General features: G+C 49.7%; 1 protein-coding gene across 1 annotated transcript; it reads right to left on the bottom strand.

Moving 5' to 3' along the window:
- Window positions 1–8,297: 8,297 nt before the first annotated feature.
- On the bottom strand, window positions 8,298–14,480 carry AICDA (activation induced cytidine deaminase). Its single transcript, XM_006032638.1, has 5 exons — window positions 14,473–14,480; window positions 9,794–9,941; window positions 8,947–9,217; window positions 8,655–8,770; window positions 8,298–8,351 (listed from the first exon to the last, which is right to left on the bottom strand). Exons 1-5 carry the CDS (start codon window positions 14,478–14,480, stop codon window positions 8,298–8,300), a joined length of 597 nt encoding a protein of 198 aa, XP_006032700.1.
- Between the last annotated feature and the right edge of the window lie 724 nt (window positions 14,481–15,204).

Below are 15,204 nucleotides of genomic sequence, written 5' to 3' on the forward strand. Positions count from 1 at the left end.
TGAGCCTGCAGTGCGATGCTGCGGCTAGTAAAGCGACCAAAACGCTGGCTTGCATCCATAGATGCTTCTCAAGCAAATCCTGGGACGTCATTCTCCCTTTGTACTCGGCCTTAGTGAGGCCGCAGCTGGAGTACTGCGTCCAGTTTTGGGCTCCACAATTCAAAAAGGATGTGGAGAAGCTTGAGAGAGTCCAGAGAAGAGCCACACGCATGATCAGAGGTCAGGGAAGCAGACCCTACGATGACAGGCTGAGAGCCCTGGGGCTCTTTAGCCTGGAAAAGCGCAGGCTCAGGGGTGATCTGATGGCCACCTATAAGTTTATCAGGGGTGACCACCAGTATCTGGGGGAACGTTTGTTCACCAGAGCACCCCAAGGGATGACGACTAGGTCGAATGGTCATAAACTACTACAAGACCGTTTCAGGCTGGACATAAGGAAGAATTTCTTTACTGTCCGAGCCCCCAAGGTCTGGAACAGCCTGCCACCGGAGGTGGTTCAAGCGCCTACATTGAACACCTTCAAGAGCAAACTGGATGCTTATCTTGCAGGGATCCTATGACCCCAGCTGACTTCCTGCCCTTTGGGCAGGGGGCTGGACTCAATGATCTTCCAAGGTCCCTTCCAGCCCTAATGTCTATGAAATCTATGAAACTTCCCCTCAAGGATTTAGTGATTATCCTAGGGGAGAAGTGAGTCAAGTCTGTGGAGGCTGGTTTAGTGAGAGCTGCCCTTAGCAGAGAGGTAGGAAAGCTGAGAAGAGGATGTGTGCCAGATGGTGTAGGGTCTGCAGCTTTCATCAGCTGGGCCTGCCCATGGCTGCGACATGAGCCCACAGCATGGCGTAGAATAGCATTGCTGCCCCAAGCACTTCTGTCTGTGGCCTGCCCTGTTTCTTAGGCTACAAAAAGACTCTTACTGGATTTGACCTGGATTCAAACTGGTGCAGCACAGTCCTGTACATGTCACCCTTGGAAGCTGCACTGCTGCTCCATCGCCAGTAGGTGGCCAGTGAGAGCGCACAGCTTGACAGGCTTGTCTTCAGATTAATGAACCACAGTAACTGTACAGATGTACAAGAGGTCCTGGGAGAAAGCATTACTGCATTTAACCCAGAATACTGCAGAGGGACTTGAAGCAGGATAATGGACGTGTATGTCTGTACAAATGTCTTCGTTAAAGAATAATGTTCATTCATTTCCTTAGTATACTCTTGGCCACTCCTTTTCCATTGCTCCAGCTGACAGCCTATGTCAAGGGATCTTGTGAGATCCCAAAGACACCCTGGGTGCATGAATGATGAGATGGGAGCCCTCTGCAGAAAACCCAGCACAGCTTCAGGAATGACATAGGAGACTTCTTGCTGCCCTCAGCCTGTCCTGACTTCAGTCCCCAGCAGGGCAGTAGAAGGAGCTCAGCTGCTACGAGCGAGGTGAGTGCTACGACAAACACTGAACGTGTCTCATCCAAAATGGGCCCATAACAATCCTGCAAGGAGAAAGCTGTGTTGCCCTGGTTAAGAGGCAAGTGGGGGATGACACTGGGTCCATGGGAGCTGCACCGTGTAGTGGAGTGCAGCATTTGACCCTCTGACAATTCCCATGGAGCTTCAGAGCTGAGATTGCAAATCCTTCCATCATCTTATAAAACCTGCTGGGAATCAAACCTATGATCTGGTCACCTCCTCTAGCTTTGGGGGAGTTCAGATCTGAACTGTGAGGTTCATGCTCACCTCTATTCTCTGCTGGACCTGGACATTGAAAATTCAAACACACCTGTTGGCCCAGAAGGCCCCTTCCAGGCTTCTGCTCCTATGGGGAAGTACAGATTCATATCCAGACTTCCTGCCCTGCACCTGCTCTATCCAGAGCACTTTTGGGTAGTGTCGTTTAGACAACACAGCAGCTGTGTCCCTCTCCAGAGTTAGCTGAATCCACCTGGGCTATTTGCCACCTTCACCCCCACACTACTGGAATACATTTATGCTAGCAGTACACCTCAGGTGAGATGTGCAGAAAAGGTAAAACAGTGTATGTTGCCAGATCCCAACCTTGGTTATGGGGTCATACATCCAGATTAACATCATTGTCTCCAATGTCCTGTATAGAATTTGAAATGCAAACAAAAAAATAGAAGTTTCCTATAGACATATATGGAGGACATTCCTCCTCTGTTGTGGAGGCTCAGTCTCTACAGTTTCATTGGGTGAATGTAATTGAACATAATAATTTATGATTTTCTTGGCATGAAGGGTATTATAAGGCAATAATGAGTAGTGCACTTTGCTTTCAAAGAATCTTAGACAGGATTTATGCTCCAGGGCTTTTTATTAGAATTTTTTTTCCTTGTATATTTTGAGATTTTATTGTTGTGATCTTTATGAACATAACATTTGAATAAATTGTCTAATTTAAGGAAGCACTGTTTGTATTACATATTTTACTGACAGTTTCAAAGTGCAGTTTTGACAGCAGTCTTCAATAAAATTCTGACAGCATATGTGATGAGGTGCCACACCATCTGCATACCCCTTTTCAAAATCTCAGATCCACCCATGCCCCAGGGCCAGATGATACCCTGTCCTTCTTTCCCAGACTGTGCAGAAATTCCTACCTGGACTCTGGTGAGACACTGTCTCAAAAGAATAGAAAATCTAGAGAAAAGCTGATTAAATTTGTAAGAGGTTGTGAACACCTGTACCTGGCCTGCTGCATAGTCCCACAAAGGTCAGGGAACAAAGAAGGGACATATGACATGGAATAGTTATGTAGGAAGACTGTGTTGGAAGACTTGCTACATCACATGCCAGTGTCTGCAGAACAGACAGTGTTCAAATGTCTCTGGACACAGGATACCTTTGAAAAGCACAACAGCAATGGAAGGGTATCTGTCATTACTGGATCATAGAGAAGTAGGGCTGGAAGCAACCTCCAGAGGTCATCTAGTCCAATATCCTGCCCGAGGCAGGATCATCCCTATCCAAACCATCTTATGATCATAGCCCACTGGTGATGCAAGTGATGATGAGATTTTATACAAGGAGCCTGGGCATATTACTTGCTCCCCATGGCAGTGGGAGGGGGCAGAAAGGGAAAGAAAGAGAGGGCATATGGGAAGGTTTGGGAAGCTGGGGCCAGGCATGCAGTGCAGGAAGGGTATGGGGAAGCAATGAGGTCCAGCTGGAAGCAAATATCACTGAAGGGTGAGCTTCTCCTGGGTAAGTGAGAGGGTAAGGGGGCTGGGCTAAGAGCATTTCTCCTTGGTGAATGTGTGGGGTAAAGTCCCTAGCCCTCACCCCCAAGGTCTGCCAATTTTAACTCCTTTCCTTCCTATATTACTAAGGGCTTCACAACCTCTCCAGCTTTTCCTAGGTCTGCCCCTCTTGCTGTATCTCCCTGCCTCTTCCCTGGGCAAACAACCCATTGGCTCTGGGTATAGTGACAGGTATGAATTCAAGCTGCAGAAACTCTTTGGTCATCATTACCGATTTGCTAACAAATGTCTCCTGAGAAAACTACCATACTCAGGAAAAAGATTGAGTACAGCAGCTGCAAAGGTGAGGAGTGGGCGGTTTTAAGAGCCAACCCCAGGAAGCCATTTGGTGCCAAGAGCAGTAACCACCACACAAATTCATCAATTCTGTTAGATAGGCAGAGAAGACTCTTTGAGTAAATGTGATATATTTTATTAGACCAACTAAATAGTTGGAAAAATTGTTCTTTATAAGATTTGGGGCACAAACACCCTTTTTCAGGCATGGGAAGAGTCTGCTGGTATTGTGTTCTCTCCATGGTGGACTACAAACCAATATGCAAAATGTCGATCTGTGAATGCAAATGTATGGGAGTGCATGTTAGATACTTACTTGTCCCAATAGGTGGCTCGCTATCCATTAAATACCTGCACACACATGGCAACACTGGCACTTCTACCTCTTCCACAGCATTCTTATAAAGGCTTTTCTAATTAACACACAGTCATCCCAAATGTTACCTCACATTTGGCTATTTTTTGGAGGGCTTCACCTTTGTTTCGCCATTGTAAAATGAGCCCGGTGTGCTGCAAAGGTGAAACACACCACTGCATGCACCATGCTACAGGTACAAGCTGTGCTAGTCATCCCTGAGTTACAGCCATCCTTGTGCTGATAGGCTGGATAATTGCACAAAAGAGAAGATCTGTCTGGCTGCTTACACATGTGTTTTGTTCTAAAGTAGGGCTATCTACCATTTGGGTTTATCTGCAGCCTCCAGGCTCCCACCCACCCACCATGCCTTCCATTGCCCCAGCTGTAGCAACAGTCAGGGTTTCCAAGCTCCTCCTCCTTTCTTTGGCTTCCACATCTTGCCCCTGTGGCAGAAGCAGTGCTGTATGGTATGGTGAGGCATGACATTGTCTGGTGCAGCTTGCAATGTAGGGGGAGCTCATGACCCAGGGTGACCCTATGGCATAGCATAGTGCAGCATGGAAGCCCATGGCTGGAGAGCTGAGGGTGAGTCTGGAACACTGTACACACATACTGGATGGAAAGGGTCCTTCTACACATGGGATGCAGTGGGGTGGTTCACACTGATACAGCCCATGACATGTACAGCCCTGTGGTGCAGCCCATGGGTCATGCTGCTCATGGCCACTTCGAGGTCCAACAGTTCTGTTACAAAGAGATGTGCCATTTTGGCACAAAAGTGAACTTCACAGCCTTTCCATATGGAACACAACTGGTGACATGGCCCCCTTCATGGACAGTCTATAAAGCCATTGGGGATCCAGTGAGATAAAGAAAAGAAGTAGTTCCTAATATTCACTTCTGCTTCCATCTTGGTGGGAGGGGGGCATTATATATTTCTGCTTGGATGACTTTATAAAGCAAATTTACTGAAGTCCAGGCTTTTCCCATCAATAACCTTAACAGGGGAGTCTTTGCTGCCCCCATTAATGCTATCTAAACTCAAGCAGCAAGGTGAAGGTTATAGGCTTCAAGGACTGTCAGGCACCTCCTAGATCCTTGAGACCAGGCCTCTGAGCAGGTGCAGGATGTGCTGTTCCCAAACCAGCCTGGTAGTTGCCTGCTCAGCCTCTTCTGGGAACCTCCCATGAAGGGGATTCCACACCCTCCCTGGCCACAGTCTTCATTGCTGTAGCCTCATCAACCTGGCCAGATAAACAATCAAGGCTGCCTTAAAGCTCTGGAGGGTGGCAAAGAAACTATCCCTGCTGTGGCTTAGCCCTCAGGGACCTAATGGTCCCCAGGTAGTTCTTTGCCTTTATTTTTCAGTTTTGAGTCTTGTTCATCTCCAGGCATTGCTAGTGAATGTTAGTTTGAATACAGCAGCATGTTACTAGAAGCCCATTCTCTAGTTCTTCCAGAGAGTGCTGTGTGTAACATTTGGTTGATAGTGTATCATGTATGCCCCACCCCAGTGTTGCCTACTGGGTTAGGCCCTGGCTGTGCGTCAGCCCAGGGACAGCTGTGGGATCTCTCCTCAATGCTTAATCTATTCTTAAGGTAGGTTCCTATCACTTCTTGGCCTCCTGTGAGCTAAGATCAAGTGTAATTGCTGCACTAGTCTGATACTCAAGCTGAAATGGATTTAAATGGCAGTGTGTAGTGGAGGGTGCACCCCAGTTCAAAAGTGGACTTGAATCCCTATGATACCCTTGTAATTAGCTTCCCACTGGCCAGCTTCCAGTGGGAGGATCTTGGTTCTATGCCTACTTTATGGAAATGAGGGACTTCTCCCTAGCTTGCTCCTGCAGCCATTGGCTGAGGGCAAGTGAAACTTGGGAGCATCCAAGCCCCAAGCCTCCAGGCTTGGGCCTGCATGTAGGATGCCCATCAAAGGATTTGGAAGTATCTGAAGCCCCAGGCTGAAAAGTTTGGGGTAGAGGATACTTGCTGGTTGCAGCACCATATATGGTGTTTGAATGATTGCAGTTTGCTCAGTTAAAAGGATTTGGAACTGATCTGACTAGTTTGACCTGGAACACAAAAAAATTTCCACAAAAAAAAAAAAGAAAAAGAAAAAAACCTCTCCTCAAGGCTTCTATTCCAGTATATCCCAGTTCAAGGCAGGTCAATGCCTCATTGTCCTAATCTGCACTTTGTGGGTACTGGGATTCACCCCCCTGTGTGGAGTTGGTGGCATGTGGGTGAGATGCCCTGCACACATCCTCATTATTCTTCTCCTTCTCTCTCTGCAGTAATGCTCACCGGAGTATAAATCATCCAGCTGTTTGAACCAGCAGGGTTAAATGAAGACACTGCAAACCTTTAGACAGGACATGTTGGAGGATGGCATTGGGTTGGCCTGAAATGAGCAGGGGGTCCAGGATATGGCATTAATGTCTAGATGATGACCCGGTCTTCCCCTCTGTTCTACCAGCCCACATGTGGCCCACCTCAGAAATCAGTCACAAGAGCTAAGACTAAGACACAGGATCTTTATTGATCTATAAATAACATCCATCATATCAAGCCAATATACAGCACTGTGCAGTCCAGTTAATGCTTTGCAGAGAACTGTCCCAGCTCTTCCTGTCCCAATGTCACCCAGGAGGTGATACCATCAGGAACATTCAGGTGTTCTGGGTATGGATAGGTTGAGACTGATCCACACCCAGCCTCTGCTGGGTGCTGGAACCTGGGTGGGAGGGGAGCTCTCCGGGTCTGGCTTCTCCCATCAGGAGGTGCAACTGGGAGGGCTGCAGGCTTCTAGCTGCATCCGGTCTCAGACCCTGCAGTAGCACTTCTTGCAAGGCCCCCAGCTTTGGGAAAGCAAGGGAGTGAAAGGACCAATGTGCAGGGTGTTACCTTTCAGACTGGACAACTTGTGAAGAGGTTCAGACTGTGGGGAAACGCCCTGCCCCAGCTCAGGGAGCGCAGAGGAGATGGGAACACTGTAGGCCAATCTTTTCAAAAAGGCTGTGCTAATGCAGTATCACTGTTTTTCATTACCCAGGTCAAGAAGACCAGGCCCTGGTCAGATTTGCTGCTGAGCACATGCAGCTCCAGGTGGAGTCAAGAGGAGTGTTGCATGCTCAGCACCTTTGTCTGTTTTCTCTAGTTGGGCACCCAAAATGAGTGTTCATACTTGGAAAGCTTCTTCCTCTTTCATTTCAAGAATTTTCTCCTCAGATCTTGACTTCCCTCATACAAGGAGACTGGAACAGCAGTGGGAAGCTCACAGCTACTGTAGCCCCAACCTTTCAGCACAAGAGGTAGAATAGGAAGCAGTGCGGGGCAGCCGGCTTCCTGGCCACATCCCACATAGTGCAGTGATGGTGTCTGCCAGCAGGAGGTGCTGTAGGGACACAGGATGAGTATCTGTCTTCACTGCAGAGTTACACTGAGCTCTTGCTCTTACCTTACCCCTGCTCCCTGTCTGCCTACCCACAGAGCTCTTGGAGTCAAGCTCAGTGGTGCTCACAACTTTGCTCTGGTAAAAGATTGCTGTCCACTTTTCTGTGAGGACACAGATAAACCACCCAAATGCTGAGAGTCCTCCCATGTCTGCCCACAATCCCCCACCTAGTTGCAGAAGGATCACAGAATCACAAAGAAGTAGGGCTGGAAGGGACCTTCAGAGATCATCAAATCCAAGACCTGCCAAAGGCAGGATCATCCCTAACCAAACCACCCTATATGAATCCAGTGTCCAACCGACTAGTAAAATTAAAAACTCAATCCTGACACAAGCACAAGGTATAACACCCTAACCTGCCACAGGTAAGGCAGGGGGACAATGGTGGCCAATATCTGGCTGCTGAGAGGGTTGTAAAAATGCACTCAAGGATAAATCAGTTCATTCACAATTCCCAGGGAAGGTGTCACAGGGTGTGTCAGTTTAGTGCAGTGCTAAAAGCCATGAGACACACTTGCAGAGTGCATAGTGCCACAGGCAGCGAGCGCAGCAGCCGTGAGAACTCCATCAACTGGGGGGCACTTTGCACGGTGGCTGCTTATCCCCCTGTGTGCCCAGCCAGGGTGCTCAGATCTGGCTGCCAGGCCCTGGGTAACTTTGCAGTGAAGCCACAGCCTGGAAGGATTGAGGCAGGGAAGGTTGTGGTGGGGATTTCCTACCAACCCTGATCTTTCCCAGGGATCAGCAGGTGGATGTGCTGACCAGGGGATGGATAGGGGCCATCTGCCATTAGAGGGTTGGCCTTATCTCAGGACACAAGGACTCAAGGCTGAAGAAGAGAAGAGGAGAAAAAGTGAGTGGGACAGAAAGAGAGAGCAACTGTAGGACCAGGATTTTCAGAGTCTTCAGTTTGTTTGTGATCTCTGCTCCTACCCACTTCAGAGTCCCAGGGTCCTGAAGGCGTCTCGTAAGTCATCTACTTCGTATAGGGGCTGCACAGAGAGGGGAGGAGAGACAGGTCAGCTTTGTGGGGACAGAGATCTCACAGGGACAGATGGGCATGAGAAGGGGGAGAGAAGGGCACTGATGAGTCTAGGAGGAGAGAGGTGTGTGGTCAGGGCAAAGGAAGTGAAAAAGGAGTGAAGAAGTGAGGGGGTGGGGAGAGCATGTATAGGAGAGACAAAGGGGAAAAATGGAGAACAAGGGTGCAGCAGCAAAGAAGAAATGGTGGGGGAGAGGGGAGAGCATGAAAGCTGGTGGTGGGGAAGGGCAGCAGGCAGAGGAATGACCCTTACCAGGAGGATCCGTCTTAGCTTCCTGGTGAGATGGACAGAGTTCTCGTGCAGCCCCTCCCAGGCCTTGAAAGTCCTTTCCCGGTTCTCCACAAAGGTATTCCAGCAGTAGAAGTAATCTGCCCAGGGCAGAAAGCACAAGTACCAGGGTCAGGGCCACCTTGGGTAGGACCTGGCTTCCCCAGGGATCCCTACAGGCCCTTGCCCACATATCCTCCCCCTTCAGATCCTCTCCCATCTCACCCCATGCTTCTCCCCCCTTCTCAGCTCCCTTCTCCCCACCTGCCCATCCCACCTTTGAAGGTCATGATGGCAATGTGGGCCCCGGCACGGTGCAGACGCCGCAGCCCCTCTGGCTCAGCGTTACGTCCCTCGCAGAAGTACAGGCGTGCAACGAAGATGCGCAGTGTCAGGTTGGGGTAGGCCCGCAGGAAGTCAGCCACATGCCTGGCGCAGTCATAGCAGGGGCTCCATGAGGTAAACCAAGTGACCCGGTAGCAACGCCCTGGATCCAGGTCCCAGGCAGAGATATAGCGCAGGAAGAGCACCTCCACATGGCAGCCCGACTGGGGCAGAGAGCAGAGAGTGAGGCACAGTGTGGCAGGGTGGGCAGAAACCAGAGGGGAAAAGGGCCTAGTGGGCATGAAAGAGCATAGATAGGGGCTGCCAGCTGCCAGAGGCACAGACCAGTGTCACACAGAAGTCACACAGGTCACAGGTCCTCCTAAGCCTCGCAGACCCTCAGCCTAGCATGGTTAATGGGCACATTTCTAGATCCACAAGCATACACAGGGGTGATGTTGCCACCATCCTCTCCAGCTGCTTCTGACTCCCCATGCTGGGTGGAGTAAGGACAACCTTTGGTATGAGGGCAGCATGGAGTTCAAGCTCATACCTCTGGGTGGGAGGGAGTGAAATGGCTTCACCACTCTCTCATCAACCCCAGCTTGGTGGAGTGCACCGAGGGATACTGGGTGGGAGGGCAGCAAGAAGGGCAGCAGGGGAGGCATGCTTGGTGGGGTGTGGAGACAGAGAGGTACAAAGGTGAGCTGGTGTGTTGGGGCAGGGGGTGGCAGTGGGCCAAGAGAGGACTGTGGATGGCAGACAAGTGGGGTGGGTAATCTGGACAGACTAGTGCCCACCTTGTTGCGCAGGTATCCAAAGTCCAGAGAACAGGAGGTGGCACTGTCCCGGCGCTTCACCACGTAGCACATATAGGTCTCGTGCCGGCCCTTGGCCCAGCGCAGGTTCTTGAAGTTATAAAGAAATTTCTTCTGCTTCATCAGGAGGCTGTGGGGGTGGAAGGAAGAGGAACCATACCAGCATGTCCTGGAGCAGGAGAGCACTGTACCCCTGTCCAGTGCCCTGGCAGGACTGTGCTTCTGCTCCCTGCACCTTTGTTCTGAGGCCCTGCTGTGCCCCAATGCTGTCCTGACCTGCACTTGGTCCAGAGATAGAAGTGAGGGGTAGGGAGGGGTGTCATTTTGAGGGGGAATGGAAATAATTCAGAGTGTAGAATTCAGTCAAACAGAAACTAAGAGGGGGAGGGCAGGGATCTGAAATAGCCTGCATGTGTCCAGAGGACGTGGGCAGGACAGGAGGGACCTGCAAAGTGGGGAATAAATGGGGATGTATCTCAGAGCCTGGGAAATCTGGGTCCATGACTGCAGAGATGTTTCTGAACTGTGTGACTCCATCCATCCAAACTAGACCTGGACACAGCTAATGCTGGCCACACCCTGATGCACCCAGTGGAAAAGCAGATATTGTGGCATGAGGCGTCCAGGGGAGGCAGAATGGGAGTATTAGCACTCAGGCTAAAGCCCTCCCATTAGATCCCCTGTGATAACCCACTGAGTGGTGGGGAGACTGGTTTGGGACCTAATGCCTGAAGATACCTCTACCTGCAGGGTTCCCCTGCCCTGGGTGGGCCCCATTGTGGGGACACCGCAGGAGGAGGAGGAAGTCAAAGCCCCCATGTGGGGGTGCAGCAGCAGCAGCAGCAGCTCTACACAGCTGTGCTTGCTGTGGTGGAATGTGTGCCTTTCCCACAGCAATGCAAAACAGAAGTGAATGGGTTAAAAATAATCCTGGCCTGTCACCTCCTTCCTCTAAAAGGGGCCCATGCAGGTTTATCTGCTTCTGGGCTTGGGACACTAAGAGGGCAGTGGGTGGGGACAAAATCTAGGAGAGGGGGGTTCAGCTCCGGTGTCTATTGTTCACTGTGTTGGAGTGGAGGCTCTCTGCCTGAAACCAGTTTGAGTCTCTGCAACAACCACAGATCCCACCATTACACAGACACAGATAGACATACACACACACACACACATGCACTTTTTTTGCCCACTGAACCCAAATCTCTGAGCATCTCATCTACATTTGAAATCAAAATGACAAACCCTTTCTGCCAGCACATCCATGTATTCCTGCCCATCACACACACAGAGAACAGCCATGCTGTACAAACATATACTCGTTTGCACATCATCACACCTTCTCACAGTCCTCACCCCTCCATTGCACATGTCAGTGCATGTACATGCACATCCCTTCTTTTGCATGCAGTGTACCTGCCTTCACCCCTGCCATGCTTCCTGCCTGACACAGCAGCGCCTCCCCTGTGCATACTGACACAAAAATCCCTCCCTCCCTGGGCACACCCTGTCTCACAGATGCATGCAACTCTCCCTCACACACAACCTTTTTTCTTCCCATACAATTCTCAATCTGACATGCAAGATACTACCATACATTACAGGTAGAACATGCACACATGCTCATGTATCCCAGTTTCTGCTTTATACCCTTAAACTCATAGCCATGTGTAAAGCACTGAATGCATTATGTTATTCAGTTTAGATATAGATAAGACCCAACTATTGCTAGCTGCAAGGGGAGTTGTTTCTTCCTCTTCCAGGACACTAGTTTGGGCCCAGGGGCTAGAAATAGATGTCTCCAAATGAAGTGGATCAGTGCTGTCACAATGTATCATGGCTCAGCTGATGGGCTGATCTGCTTCATGGGGCCAAACACATATCTCCTCTGCCCCACCCTTGATAGTGCAGGATAAGAGGAGATGTGATCTCCCCAATTTCCCTGTTCAGCAAGACTTGTCCCCCAGGATCACTGGGGACAGGTGTGACTGAGTGTGAAAAGAGGTGCTTTTCCCTGCCCAATTGGACCCGCTGTCCCATGATCGTGGGGGAGTGGGTCTGGCTAAGCAGGTAACCCTGGCCTCCCTGCTTATGGAGAGGCACACTGAGATTCCCTCAAGCCCCTAGAGCATGTGCCCAGGGTGGCAGGAGAGTGAGAGTAGCTTAGGCTTCTTATACACTTCCTCCACAAAGTTAACAGGCACCCACTGCAATAAAGCAGCAGAGTCTATTACTAGCTTTTGTGGTGCCACTAATTTTCCTTCCATGCAGTGTGTCAAAAGGTATCAGCATCCATTTGCTCAGCATTTGTGCATCCATAAAAATGTTTATGGTGACACAAATAAGATGTCAGGAGACATCTGTTTCTACTCAGAGAGCAACTGAGCCACTCTGCCCATGCCATCCTCCCCTGTAGCACCAGCCTGAGGCGCTGCAGTCAGCACTGACTTGGGAGAGTGCCTTCTATCATATTACTGGGTTTGTGGTTGTAGCTGTATCGCTCTAAGGACATAAGCAGGCAAGTTTCTTTGAGTAGACGTGATATCTTTTATTAGATACTCGGTGTAATAAACGATATCACATTCTATCATATTACCCACCCCACTCCCTTTAGCGCAGCACCTCCTAGCAAGAAGCCCTCCTAAACCACCCACCCCCTGCAGCACAGCACCCACTAGCACCACCCTGGGCCACTGCAGCCAGCACTCGGCCAAAGGAAAGACCTAAGCTACTGAACACATGACATCAATCCCAGCACCAGCAGGGAGGTTCTTGGGGGTTCCCTAGGTAGGCACTGCCCCAGGCCAACACTGCTCAATTAACAAGGTCCATCAACACTTACATGACCCCTTCTCTGTCTCTGCTGTACCCTACTCTTTGATTCCCACTTGTTCACCTGTCCTGTTCTCTCTTCCCTCATCTCCTTTTCTTATCACTCTTGCTTTCTTTCCTACTTGTTTTGCTTTCACTCGGGTTGCTCACATTCCTCCTCCAGCTCTCCCTGGAATGCGCACACACACTCACACATGCACACACAGATGTTCTAGCTCTAGATTACAAAGTACTAATTAAATGACCCATGGCTCATTTCAGGATTTTTCAGTTTCAGCTGCGGGTTACCGCAGGGGGGTGTCTATGTGCGTGTGCGTGGAATTATTCCCCTTAATACGAGAAGGAGGCAGGGAGGGGATGCCCCTTCTACCCTGCCTCCTGTGTGACTGATGCTCAGGTGCCCAGGGAGTATAACCTTTGCTGTTACCTGTGAAGGGGCAGGTATAACACTCAGGACATAGTACTAAGGTCTTAGCTGAGGTCAGTCGTAACAGGGGCATAACTACCAGGGTGGTAGGGGCTGGGCTGGTTGTGGCTGTGGCAGCAGCTGCTGTTCTTATACCCCTCTAAGTGTGCACCCAGGGCTGGTACCCCATTTGCCCACCCCTCATTACGATGCTGCACTACAAGGGGCAGAACACAGGAGCTGAGGGGATTACAGAAAATCTTTGTGAACAATATTGTGAAAAACCATGGGCAATGGGAACATTTTATGAAAAAAAAAAAAAAAGGAAATTGTAAACAAATGTGAAAAAGCATGAAAAACATGAACAATTTGTGAAAAAAGCCCTGTATAAAGAACCTGAAAATTTTCAGTTCTGCAGGTTTTGAGAAGGAAGGAGAGTCTTTTTTCACTTGATTTGTGTGTGTGAATCTTTCTGTAAAAATTTTCCCTTTCAAATTGTTTCCTTTTTGTTTCCCCCTTTCTTTTTTCCTCCCCTGTTTCATCTTATTTCTCCTTTTAACAATTCTGCCCCCAAATAGAGCAGCTACTTATTTTGGTGCCCTAGCATGTCATTCCTCCACACAGGTGCAGGCAGTTTGATTCAAACCTTTGGTGCATGAGTGCTCTTTAATGACCAAGGAGAACTCCCTTGCCCTTGCTGAACCCTGCTCAGTTGACAGTAACTCTAGGAGGTGCCCACATCTAGTGGGAGCTTGCTCCCTGGCTTTAACCTCTTAGTTTCTGCCAGGGTTGCCTGGGTCATCTCCATGCATATTTAAACCCCTTCCTCTAGCAGAATCCCCTGGGAAATCAAGGCAAGAGAGAGAATCCAGAAAGAGCTTATGTGAGCTCCAAGGTAGAAAGGAATATTTTTAGTTGAAAATGGGTAGGACATAGAGGGCTATGGGAGTCTGGGGTGGAATGTGCCTGGGCACCAGCATATGGACTGAACTCGAGAACAGGAGACAGAGCAGGTGGAGAGAGAGAGAGGGGGACTGGAGGGACAGGGGCTGAGATGCTTGAGTAATAGACAGCAGGTGCCTAAGATCCTTCCCTGAATCTTTGCCACCTTCTGTTTCTTTCTCTCTGTCTGTCTGCGTTTCATATGAGAATATGAGAAAGTAACAGAACAGGGTAGACAGAGAGTAGGGAGAAATGATAGAAAGAGAGAGAGATAAACACGTCATGAGGGACAGTCAGAGAGAGAAAGAATGACAGAGACCCAGAGACGGAGGGATGAGGGCAAGACAGAGAGAGGATGGGGGGAGCAGGGGCCTGAGTCAGATGAAGAGAGGGAGAGCGGGCAGGCAGCTGCACAAGGCAGATTTTAGTGCAGAGGGAGAAGTCCTGAGCTTTGCTATGAGCAAGAGGTTGGAGCACTGTTTTTTACCTGTCCATGGCTGCCGGGGGTCTCTCTCAGTGTGGCGGGGGGACCCCGGGAGGATGGTGGAGTGACCCTGCTCACTTGTTCCGTCTGAACAGCTCTGTGGCTTGGCGCACAGAAGTGAGAGCTGCCCTGGGTGTCCCTCCCTCATTTGCCACCCCCACACAGCGTCTCCCCCCAGGTTCAGCCTGGTTTGGGTAGGGGAGGAGTTAGCAGTCTTCAAGACCTCAGGAGTGGGTGAGGAAAGAGTTAAAATTTAAAGGGGCATCAGTTCTAAAAGATGCTGAACCCTGATTGGCTGCTTCCCCACAGTGTGCTGATCATTGGTCCCCTGCCACCTCTGATCAACCATAATAAGTTGATATTAATACTATAAAAAGTCAGAAAGCATCGTCTAGTGGTTAGAAAGGACCAGGAGGCAGTCAGCCATAGACTCACTGTGTAACTTTGAACAAAACCATGTAAACTCTCTGTGCCTCAGTTTCCCCATCTGTGCAATGACATTGACCCACCTTGTGGGGATGGTGGGGGATGCATCATAGAGTGTCATTTACTGGCATCTGAAAAGCTTTCATGGAAAGAAGAGAGGGAACTGGTTCCCAACTAGTTCCTGATCTGCATTGTTCTCCCCTGTGTTCCCCCTGCTTCCAAAAAGGAGAATGAAGGGCTTTTCAGACCAAAAGTAGACTTTGCTTTCCAGATGCTGAGAAGCAGTTGCCTCTGGGGTGGGACATAGCC

Source organism: Alligator sinensis, unplaced genomic scaffold (genome assembly GCF_000455745.1).
Source record: "Alligator sinensis unplaced genomic scaffold, ASM45574v1 scaffold1129_1, whole genome shotgun sequence".
In the NCBI taxonomy this organism is placed as follows: Eukaryota; Metazoa; Chordata; order Crocodylia; family Alligatoridae; genus Alligator; species Alligator sinensis.

Coding starts and splice junctions, on each gene's coding strand:
- AICDA (XM_006032638.1), bottom strand. Junction 9,218..9,793: donor TTGGATACCTGCGCAACAAG/GTGGGCACTAGT, acceptor TCTCTGCCCCAG/TCGGGCTGCCATGTGGAGGT. Junction 8,771..8,946: donor TGCCATCATGACCTTCAAAG/GTGGGATGGGCA, acceptor TGCCCTGGGCAG/ATTACTTCTACTGCTGGAAT.